This window comes from Capricornis sumatraensis, chromosome 1 (genome assembly GCF_032405125.1).
Source record: "Capricornis sumatraensis isolate serow.1 chromosome 1, serow.2, whole genome shotgun sequence".
Taxonomy (NCBI): Eukaryota; Metazoa; Chordata; class Mammalia; order Artiodactyla; family Bovidae; genus Capricornis; species Capricornis sumatraensis.
Window position 1 is genome coordinate 163,186,176 of NC_091069.1, and position 12,348 is coordinate 163,198,523.

Below are 12,348 nucleotides of genomic sequence, written 5' to 3' on the forward strand. Positions count from 1 at the left end.
GTTCAGAGATTCGCAAAGAGTTGAACATGACTGAAGTGACTGAGCTCACACCCATGCACCCTTAAAAATGATGGCTTAGAGGGGCTTCCCTGGTGACTAAGTGATAAAGAGTCCACCTGGCAATGCAGAAGACACGGGTTTGATTCCTGGTCTGGGAAGATCCCCACGTGCTGCAGAGCAACTAAACCCTGCTCCACAACTATCAAGCTTGTGCTGTAGAGCCTGGGAGCCTCATCTCCTGAGCCCACACACCCTAGAGCCTCCACTCCGCAACAGGAGGAACCACCGCAATGAGACGTCCTCGCACTGCATTGAAGAGTGGCCCCTGCTTGCCACAGCCAGAGGAAAGCCCAGCGCAGCCACTAAGAACCAACACAGACAAAAATAAATAAAGTGACACATTGAAAAAGTAGTAGCTTAGGTATTATGAATTTCAACATACCTGTGCATCAATTGCAAACTTAACACAGTGTTTCAAGAAACATGGCTTCAGTACCTGTTTGTGCTTCAGTACCTGGATTCTGTGCTGAATACTTTGGAAACTACAAATATGAATCTTAATTTTTCAGAAGCCTTTATCAAGCTAACAGGGCTGCCAGATTTAGGGCTGCCAGGGGATCTTCCAAACCCAGGGATCGAGGCAGTCTCCTGCATTGCAGGTGGATTCTTTACTTGCTGAGCCACCAGGGAAGCCCCATCTGAAACATATTTAAAAGCAGGCTTTCCTTGTAGGTCAGATGGACAGAGGAGCCTGGTGGGCAACAGTCAATGGGAGTCGTGAAGAATTGGACATGACTTAGTGACTAAACTACCACCATACATTTAAAAAATCATTTGTTGTTCATCTTAAGTTCATCTACATTTAACTGGGTTTCCTCTATTTTATCTGGCAACCTTATAAACTAATGAAGTAGGCATCTTTACAGGGTAAACTCAAACCAAATATTAGTTAGATGTGGTAAAATTATGTTTTTATTGGCATTCAAGAATTTTCTGTGTAGTAGTGAAATTCTAATAGAGGCAGCAAGTTAAATTTCAGTTCCTTCCTTTGAGACTACAACTTAGAGAAAATGTATTGTTGTCTTTTAACCAGAGATCTGACAAAATAACGTCTTGGATTTTTAAATTTATTCAAGATTATTGGCAACTCCTGTGTACATGTTCCGATAACTAAGGGTAAATTTATACCTTCTCCAGATCATTGGTATGATTAGAAGAGAGTCATTTTACTTCTGATCTTGAAATTTGTCTTTCCTCTTTGAAAGCATTTTGGATGTTGGAATCTCACAGTTCTTTTGGGGAGAGGGGTTCACTTGAGACATTTAATCTAAAAGTTAAAACTTTACGTTTGGAATGTTACTTATAAGAGAGGACTTTTATGCTATGAAGGCAAGGTTCTAAGGTCAAATATCTTCAGAACAAAATTTGATGGATTCTGTACTTTGTCCTAAGTCTTCATCACAGAAATCAGATTTTAGTTCATTTTGTAGTTCTTTGGCTCTCGCGTTATTCTGGTTGGCTGAATCAGTGATTCTGGTTGCATCTGAGAAAACCTGGAGAAGTTTTTTAAATGTTTCATCGCTAGCCTTACAACTCTGGGAGATAGTGTATTTAAAAGCTCTCCCAGTGCATTCTAATGTGGTCCGGGCTGATGAGCACAGAACTAGCTAGACTGTACTTCATAGGGACAGTGATCAACCTACCTCTTCTCTCTTTCTCTAGTCCGTTTATAAATATTTATTGGCTGAGTGAATGAACAACTCACTGAGAGTTGAGATATAGGCTCAACGCTATACAGCACTTTTTACTTTCATTTGCTGGTGAAAAATTTCTCTTAGGCCCTGTATATACTTTAGGAACATCAGTCTTCAATACCCTAAATAGGCAGAATCTGGCAATGAATTTATGACCCAACTGGATTTTTGCCAGTCCATGCAGAGAAGACAAGGCAATTGGAAAACAATGGCGGCAGCCGTGTCTCTAGGGAAGTCATGTTCTGGTCTTTTTAAAATAAATGCCCCCCTGTACATCTGCATCTTCCTGGACTGTTCTGATTCCTGAAAGGTTAATCTTATTCTTTCAACAAAGTAATTCAAATTTGTTAAAAATATTTAAAATGCAGTTTAATTCATTTATTTCCTGAAAACGGATTTATGAATCTAAGAAAAAATGAGCTGTCTCCCAGTGTGATGTGGCAGCCTGATGGGAGGGGAAATTAGGGGAGAATGGATAAGTGTTTATCTATGGCTGAGTTCCTTCACTGTTCACTGGAAACTGTCATAATATTGTTAATCGGCTATACTCAATAGAGAATAAAAAATTTAAATTAAAAAGAGAAAATAGCACTGTGCCTATAGTAATAAGAATAGGTGACGTTACCAGTTTGAATCTAGGGAACGAGGATGATACCTGGTGTTAATATATTACATGTAAAAAGCTAGACTCCCCAAACCCTGGAATGTCATGTAATGTGTTCCACTATTTTACCTTCACTGTAGAAGGTGATACTTTCAGCTCTAATCAACCGCTTGCCTAGAGCTAATTTTTCTTTGAAAACTTCCTGGACAATAATTAGAAGAGAGGTATATTTGTTTCTCTCTGGCTCAGCTGTTGGCCTACTGTTGGCTCTTGTAGGAGTGATATCACTTCTGCGGCCCCCTGTGATTTATAGCCTGGCCCACCTGTCACTAGTCCCTCTTTCATCCTTCCGCTCACTTCCTCTGCCCTAGCTTTAGCCCCATTGAGCTTTTGCTCTGAGACCGAGGTAGTGGCCGCAGCACTACTGATAACCACAGAGAAGCCGCAGGCAGTTTTGATGGTGCCTGCTTGCGTAATTCTCGTAACCGCCTCCTTGTATGGAATTGCCAAACATTTTGAGCACCTCAGAAGGAAGGCACTATGTAGACACAAGGTATGTTTTACTAGTTGTTTACTTCTGCTTATTATTAACAGTTTAAAAATTGAGAGCATTAGCGGAATAGTTGGGTTATTTCTCTGAAATTAAGACCTGTCTTTTAGGCCTTTTCATATTAGATGTCGTTTCAGTGTTTTCTGTCATATATGATTTGAAATCTTAGGGCTTTGCACATTTGCTATTTGATTGGAATAAATAATTTTCTTACTTATTTACCTTTCTGTTTGGAACTGGAATGGATGCAAATTCTGGTGATACAGTACCTAGAAATAGAACTCTTTGTGGATAATATTCTTTTGCTATGTAATAGGGCAATCTTTGATTTGCAAGTAAGGGAAATAGCACATTTTCTTAGCCAAAAGACAACAAGTGTTCTGTATTGTTGGCTTTATTAAGGGAAAAAATGATTAATTCTGAAGCTAAGGACTAAATCTAACTGGTACTAGTATATTCAGTTTTCTGTGCGGTAACACTTGAGAATCCTTTATTCTGTGAAGCACACCATTGCTTTTTCTCACTCCTACACAGCGGCTGTGCTTAGTGAGCATGCTTCACATTAAAGACTCAGGAAACTTCCTTTCTTTTTTTTCTTTTTTTGGTGAGATCTTAATTCCCAGACCAGGGATTGAACCTGGGCCCTTGGCAGTGAAAACACCAAGTCCTAACCACTGAACTGCCAGGAAGTTCCCTTTTAGGAAACTTTCTTTATTGTCTGCTAAAGTCTAAGTTGTAGAATCATTTTTAGGCTGATATATGAGGTAAGAGTCTCAGTTTTATGACTTCTAGATTTAATCATTTTGAGAAAAAAAGACGCTTTTAAATCAAAATATACATTTCTAAAATGCCCTCAAAAATTTAAAATGTAAGCCAAAAGTGGAGACCCAAGTGCACTGGTGTAGATATTGATGTCATATAGTTTTAGACTTAAAATATAACATCTTTTACAAAGAATTTACATGTATTTTACATAGGAAATCATGACCATTTGGATGAAGAAATGAAAGCAGTATAAATTTATAGGGCTACTTCAAATCTTCATCCTTCAAAAAAATTTTTTTCTGTAATATGCTTGGCAGCCAGCTTTATTTCTACCAAATCAATAGTGAACATAAGAAAGTCAAGTGGTGGTATTTTGCTTATCGAAGGGACAGGGAACAGTGACAGAAGCAAGGAGGTGTAAAACAGAATGCAGCTTTTCTAGTAGCACCACTGAAAGTGAGTAACCTAAAGGAGGGCTCCCAGGTGGCTCAGTGGTAAAGAATCTGCCTGCAAATGCAGGAGATGCAGGATCGATCCCAGGTTGGGAAGATCCCCTGGAGAAGGAAACGGGAACTCACTCTAGTATTCTTTTTTTTTTTTTTTAATTTTTTAAAAATATAAATTCCCATGGACAGAGGAGCCTAGCAGGGTACAATCCTTGGGGTGGGAAAGAGTCTGATACAACTGATCACACATGTCTCGACTGGTGGTGGTGCTCCCATGCCACTGAGGTGCTCTAGTTTAGGCTGAGAGTGTTACCCAAGGGGAGGACTAGATCTGAAAGTTACTTCAAGGGTCCAGAGTATCATAAAAGGAACACAAGATGGGAAAACTGACACTAAACAGACTGAAGCCTTACTTCTCAGTTTAAGAGGCAGCCTTATAAGACTGTAATAGTGTATAACAGTATTTGCCTATTACACCCTGGAAAACATCCAGGGTCACTTTGGAGTGTGTTACTGGGAGGGATGTAGTGCAATCTTCCCTTTTCTCTCCTGTTCTCTGACTCCTTTACTTTTTCCGTGGTCCTTGTTTCAATCATTTTTTATGTCAGTCTTTGTAGGGAAGTCCCTATCTCCACAATAAATGTCACACCTTTGGTGTATCTGAACTGTCTAACAAGTCTTCCTTTTGCTGCCTTGTCAGCCTTGCACTGTTACTAGCTCTCTCAATGTCTGAACTAGATGCTCTCCTTGACAGCAGATTTTCTAGTTGCTTAAACTCTGAGGTTTGCCAAAGAGCTGAAACTGTTCCAGATGACTGGAATATCAACTTATGCACCTAACATGCCTCTAACCTGAGAACAAAATTTAAATAGTTTCCAAAGTTTGCTTAACACATGCCTTCAGCAAATTGGACTCTGACTGTGCTCAAGGTAAATACTAGCCATCCTTTGTTTGGTTCCCTGGCAAGTGACTCTCTGCAGGGCTATCTTAGGAATTTGGCTGGCATTTCTTTTGTTCTTTGTTCACCATTGACCAATATGACTGTTGCTTCCCCTGCTTTTGTAACATGGTGGCAGGAAGGAAGGGAGGAAGGAAAGACGGGGATCAGTGCCAACACCCAATGGAGTGGGCTGGGTTTGGAGAATGCAGAAATGGGGCCCCTGTCTTTACTTCCACTTAGACCTCCTTATCTTAGTCACTAACAAGATATGTTTCTACATTCCTAGGATGTCTGGAGTTTGTGAGTTTGTTTATTTGTGTTATCCATGGGAAATGTTCACTAACGCCTGCTTGGGGTATGAAGGTAACTTCTATTTTCTGATTTCTGAACTTCAGGAGAAGGTAAAGCTTGATGCTGAAAGGGAAAAACTAGAGAGGCTTCAGGAGCTTTACTCCGAGCAGAAGACCCAGCTGGACAATTGTCCTGAGTCCATGAGGGAACAGTTACAACAACAACTGAAGAGGGTCAGTAGCAAACAGGAATGTGCTAGTTGTTTCTTTGTTTTTTTCAATTAAGTTCCACTTACTTTTGACTCCGTCACATAGCATAAATTTGCATAAACCCTGTTCATTAGATAACGTTTTAAATAGAAATATGCATGCTGACAGTACATATTATTCCTTGCTAATCAGTTATAAAATTCCTTCTTGGAATCCTTCACCTCATTAATAATGCAAAAACATTTCAAGTCCTTCTTTAAAACAAAACAGAGCTGTCACTGATATGTAACCAACAAGACTGTCGCATTTAAATCAGCTGACATTGTTTCCTGCATTCCATTCTCTACTGCACCTTGAGTACTAATTTCCCTTGAATTTTTTTTTCCCCCAGCTTAATTTTATACTCCTGTGCACAGACTTTTCTATTTTCTGGTTTGCTCGCCACCACCACTCATCATTTTGTTTTTCTTTTCCTTTCTTATTCTTAGTGGCATTGAACTCATTAGCATGATCACATAATCAAGCAAGACCCAAGATGCAGGGCATTCAATATTCAGGCTTCATAATTTAAAAATTTTTTATGCAGCATAGATGTTCTAGTTGAATTTTATCAGGTTTTTCTTCGATCTTTAATATTGGCAGCGATGAAACGACCTTGCTACCTGTCTTCCTAGGTGGATCGTTTTGCAGACACTAAGAAGGCCACTTCATATTTCATAGCCTGTAGACAGCTGGGTTGTTTGCTCTAAACAGCAGCCCAGATAGGCTGTGACTATGGGGTGTCAGTCATTAATAAATAGTTCTGGATCTCTAAAGGAGTCTAATAGTAATTTGCCCTAAATAAGTAACATTTTATGATTCCACAGGAGTAGGAAAAACTAGTTTTACTCATATTACTATTTTTGTGCCTTCTTGGAAATGGGCAACTTGGTAAAAATCAGTTAAGATAGCATACCCTTGAAAAATTTTAAGATGACCTTGAATACAAAAATGTTTGATACCCCTGAGTATCACTAGGTTATGAAAATTTATAGTTGAAGCTTTTCACTGTATTGCACAGATTGAAAGAATCTTTGAGTATAGAAAGAAACCAGTACAGACAAGTTAACTACAGCTTAACAATTCTAACATTTGTAATTTATGCAATGTTGGATAAAAAAAAATTTCAAAACTGTTTCTTCCCCTTCATTCATTTTATTGTGTACAGCTTAATTTGCTGTAAAAAGATAAAACTTCCTGTCCCTCAGTGTCCCAATTCGCTGAAAGTCTTACGATAAAAATGATTGGAAAAAGAAAAGTATTTGTAAAATTATTTTAGTTTGTACGTTTATGTGTTTATGCCAATTCACAAAAGAGATTGGGAAACTGATTTTTTTATATTTGTTTGCTATTTTTCAGCTTTCGCTAATGCTAAAGATTTTACACAGTCACAACAGTGCTTTATTTAGAGTCAGAAGCATGGTTATACATTTTGTTCTTCCCTTCCTTTAGTTATCCAGTTATTGCCTGTATTCTTTATAAATATTAAAATAAAAATTGGCAAATTCTATTAATAACTTGGAGTCAAGCATAATATAATTAGTTTGCTTAATCTAGATTCTATAAGATAACTCATACATTTCTGTATGTTCCAAGGACTTCGACTACAAAAGATGAAAGGAAATGATGCAGACAGCCTATTCCACTAATCGAAGGCAAAGACTCCTTCCTCTTCCTTTCCAAGCAGACTGCAAAATTTTTATCATAAAACCCCTTTCCTTAGGAGAGAAACTGGCTTGTGCTAGCTTCTGTTCACCTGATATTAAGAGAAATACTAATTCTGTTCTCCAGAGATGGACAATGACCAAAATGACTCTTCATCAGTCCTTTGGCTTCATCAGTAAAAAGTTCGCTTATTTCATGAGAAGTCCATTCATACTGGAGCTTCCTGTGTTATCACAACTCATTTCCCTTCAGACTTCAAACACTCCAGAATAGCACTTCATTACAGAGCTTTCTTCAGGGCATTTAAGCTAAATTTAATAATGTTGATTTTATTACAACTAACTTCATTAGGTGACAAATCAGACACAAGAGAAAATAAATGAATAGGAAGAAAATAATTTTCTTAGCCTGTATGCAATCTCAAACATGTGAGCCAAAACTGTAAAATGACTTTGTGCATACAACACTATGGATTTATGACTGGGCTTCTTAACTCCTAAATCATTGCTTAGAAGCAGAATACAGTTTTCATCCAATGTTGATTTCATGGCCTGTGATTTAATGTAGTTGATAATTGGGCTTACCAATCAAATCATAGAAGTGATATGAGAAAAAAAGCTGAAGATAAATGAGCCTTTCATTTGCCAGCACAGGCCTGGCTAGGATAGTTTACTTGTGTTTTGATGATTATTCAGCTGAATGGTTGAGTTTGGTCTCTTGATTTAAAAAAAATTCTATACAGTGATATCTACAATTAGGAGACCTTTTCTGTTTTCCTCACTAGGTCCACAATTAGTTTATCCTTTACTCTTGAATAAGTCATTCAACCTCTATGGCCCTCATTATCCTCATGAATAATGAGAAATTTGTGCTAGACAATTTTAATTGTCTTTTTTCCAAATTCAAAAAAGTATGCAAAAAAGTTTTTGAATATAGTGCATAAAGACAGAGAAATAGTAACGCACTCTTAAAAAGTTCAAAACTTGCTTTCAGAGGCCCTTGAGGTGTCATAAAACTATTCTTGTAATATCTCCTGGCCATACCATATCTAGTCCCTTCTTTCAGTTCCTCTACTGAAAGAAAGCAAAGAAAACAAAGCTGGGCATGTAAACTTCTGCCATGCATGCTGCTTGCTAAGTCGCTTCAGTTGTGTCTGACTCTTTGTGATGCTATGGACTGAGGCCTGCCAGGCTTCTCTGTCCATGGGATTCTCCAGGCAAGAATCCTGGAGTGGGTTGCCATACCACTTCTCCAGGGGATCTTCCTGGAGATCAAAACCATGTCTTTTAAGTCTCCTGTATTAGTAGGCGGGTTCTTTACCACTAGCTACACATTCTCAAAAATGTTATTGGGAAGAAAAAATGACTTTCACTGAATTTTCTTTAACACATCTGTTTTATTTCCTTTCACACCTGGCCTTTGAACTTGCAGCCAGTAAAGACTTGTCGTATTCTTTTAGTGGAGAAGTTTAGTTAAAATTTTCATTCAACTAGTCACACACTTGACTTTGAGCTTCCTGTATATATTATTCTGTGCTCAATTAAACTACTCTTGCCCCTAAATTCCATCTCTTGAATACTTATTCTTATCTAAAATCTTGTAACAGTTTTTTTTTTCTCCCCCAAACTGTTTTTCTTTCACAGTGTAAGTTTATATATACACATTTCAATGCTTTAGATAACTTGATCAGATGATTACACCAGAGGAATCTGAGTGCTGAGCTTAGGTTTAATTTTAAACTTTCCTGCCTAATGTGCTATTATTTTCATACAGTGGTTTAAATATTTACTAAAAATAAATTAGTGACTTTGTGACCTTCATGTGGTTAAAATAACACATGTTGCATATTAACCAGATGTGGGTAAGCAATTTACCAGCGTAGTTTATATATTGTGAGCCATATGCCCACTTTGAGATTCTCTATAAACGAAAAAAAAAGAAACCTTATTAAAATTTTTGTCTTAGTAACCTTTAGCCACAGGCCAGGTTTAATTGAAAGTCTTTAAAAACTTGAATATGGAAGCTTCTGTGAATAAATTTATCACTGATGTTTTAAGACTGCAGATATTTTGTTTTAAGACATAACATTAGAGTTACATCATAATTCCTTTAGTAACAACTAGATTTGGTCCAAATTCATTAATTCTTGTAGAAGTTATAAGCATGAAATCTCTGATAAATTTGAAATATCACCCAGTTACTTGAAACCAAAACTGCTTTACATTTGGCCAATTAAAATGTAAAGAAGTTTTGAGAAATGCTGAATGTGTTTTTCACCTTGTTTTTTCTATTCTTAGGCTTTGAGAATCCACTGTCTGTGTTGGCATAATAATCCTGTTGCTATAGTGCTGGTTGTAATTTCATGGTAGCTAATAGTCCTTTTGTGAATCATCCCCAGAATAAAATTAATTCCAGAAGATAAAAAAAATTTCATTTAATTAAAAGATTTAATTTACCACTTACATGAAAATCAGAAGAGGGGGTAGTGTGTTTAAATACTGATAATAGACCTAATTTATCACAGATTTATCCAACTCTTTTTTTTTTTGAAATTTGAACGAAATCTGTACTTTAGTTAATAATACTGTATCACATTTATTTTCCTGTTTTTTTTAAACCAAGATAGTATTTCTTTATATTCTTGGAACTGAATTAAAAGATTCAATCCTCATTCAATTTTTAAAAAATCATTAAGATAATAAACTTTCTGGACATAGCAGTGACACTAGATGCCAAAATACATGAAACTATATCAAAGTTTTGAATAAATATGAATTAGAAATCTAGTATTCTATTCTTAACAAGTCAAACAAGTGGAACGAAAATGTCATAAGTTTTTTAGCTAGGCAAAAATTCATGTTTTCTAAAATATATATATCATATTCTACATACATACTATATATGTGTGTGTGTGTGTGTGTGCACACACGCACATATACAAAAGGTTTTCTACTATGCTTGATAAAGGGTTGAGAAAGAACAACACAAAATCCAGCTCTTTTTAATGTGTTGATTGAAAGAAATGCCCTGGCACTTAGAGCTATGAGTCACATAGCCCAGCTGCCTGTTTTTGGGGGGGTCATTAATTATTCATAAATTATATACTTAAAAAGAATCTTCTATACATACCACATTTTATGGTTCTGTCAAAGGCTCCCAAAATCAGGAGGCTTTTTGTTTTCTCTAAGTAAATGGGAGAACAGTTCATACCACATGCACCAGCCTCTGCTCAGGTCCAGTTTCACCCCTGTCTTCAGATATCTCATAGGTTGGAGAACGACTCTTCTAGACTGACTTTTATGATTTCTGTTTGTTCTTATATGTCCTGAAGATTATTCCTAGACTAGCACTGCTTAACCTTTTGAGTCAGTCTTTGTGCTTTATGAACACTGTGGTTCTTACTATTTCTAGTAAAAAGGTTTGTAAACAATTTTAAGAGATTGACAGAAGCCCATGTAAGAACTCCAGTCTTCAAATGTTTTTGATGACTTCTCCCTTCACTAAAATTACTTGAGCATGCATTCCTATATGTACATACATATAGGTCATATAATGTTATAAATACATGTATTATATGTATTGTATGCATGCTCAAAATATATATATTCATTTAAAATAATCTTACATATGTTACTTTACCTGTATGTACATTAGAGAACATTTATTGAGAAATTGTAAAAGAAAAGGAAAAACTAAAAATAAATATAAAGAAGGTCTAATATTTCTTCCTCACATCCCAGTGCCTTGTGTTATATGCCTTTTGGGGTACATATATTCCCCTTAGAGACCTCTGATCTGTTACATATGCCAACTTTTAAATCTTTTTTTAAGGTTTATTTTTTTAATATGTTTCTTTTTAGCTGAAGGATAATTGCTTTCTAATATTGTGTTGGTTTCTATAATACATCAACATGAATCAGCCATAGGTATACATAGGTCCCCTCCCTCTTGAACCTCCCTCCTACCTCCCACCCTATCCTACTGAATCTTATTTTTTATAGTAAGCAACTTTGGAATATTGAATTTAGTCTTTATGCTAAAGTCTGATTTCATCTGGAAGTTGGTGAAAAATAAGTTTCTCAAGAGATTATGTCACACCTTTGGTCTGCAGATAATGTTTAGGTTATTTGTTGCATTCTTTTTATAGTTCATGATCCATTTTAAAGCCACCTGGTAGAGTTAAAGCAAGAATTCCTACAGCCAAAAAACACTCTCAAACCAATGCTGAAAGAAATGCCCCCCCTCCCACCGCTACCACAGTCCCTTTCAGTTTCATCCTAGTCACCACTCTGGAGTTTAACTCCAAAGAGATGATTATCATGTTCTAATCCTGGTCAGTGCTGTAACTGGAAAAATATTTCGGAGTTTCTGCTTTTATTAATTTTTTCTTCACGTTAAGAAGGCCGTAGCCATTCTCGTGTGTCTTGTTTTCATTCCCTTTTCTCCAAAGGATGCCGACCTACTGGATGTTGAGAGCAAACACTTTGAAGACCTGGAATTCCAGCAGCTTGAGCGTGAAAGCCGTCTAGATGAGGAAAAGGAGAACCTGACCCAGCAGCTCCTGCGTGAAGTGGCTGAGTATCAACGGAACATTGTTACTAGAAAGGTATTTTTACCAGGTGTTGTTCAATGTAGAAAGTCAAAATATATATACCCCTTGCTATGAGACAATAGTGATTGGTTAATATAGCTATAGCATGTGTCCATCTGTTCATATATTTGTTATATCTGAATATCTGTGTGTGTTCTGTTACATTTGGCAGATCATGGAGGCTGCCATGTGCATGCCAACTGATGCTCCAACTAGATAAAGTGAGACTTGGTATAGTTAGGGTTACCTGATGCTGTAGATGTATGTATGAATGTCTGATTCTTTTATGTGAACACCAAGGTACAGAAAATCAGAAATCTAGATATTTATTTTAAATTACTTGCTTTTGCAATCATAGTAACTTGATTTAAAATAATTTGTTGAAAAGTCTTTTGGAATTTCTGTTTCCAGACCCAATAGTTTTCAAAGCTGGCTGATAGCTTATTACTATTAGAAGCAGCCGTGGGGAATGGTATGCAAGTGACTGCGTCCAC

The 12,348-nt window shown here is 36.7% G+C and overlaps 1 protein-coding gene across 5 annotated transcripts in view; it reads left to right on the forward strand.

The window, feature by feature from the left end:
- PHLDB2 (pleckstrin homology like domain family B member 2) overlaps positions 1 to 12,348 on the forward strand; it is a 114,067-nt gene that overhangs the window by 62,097 nt on the left and 39,622 nt on the right. For 4 of the 5 annotated variants that reach the window (XM_068993282.1, XM_068993435.1, XM_068993507.1 and 1 more), the window contains exons 6-7: positions 5,455 to 5,583; positions 11,714 to 11,869. In XM_068993282.1, coding sequence (XP_068849383.1) covers positions 5,455 to 5,583; positions 11,714 to 11,869 — 285 coding nt within the window. The remainder of the gene's footprint in view (positions 1 to 5,454; positions 5,584 to 11,713; positions 11,870 to 12,348) is intronic. The other variant, XM_068993360.1, reaches the window with a different exon arrangement.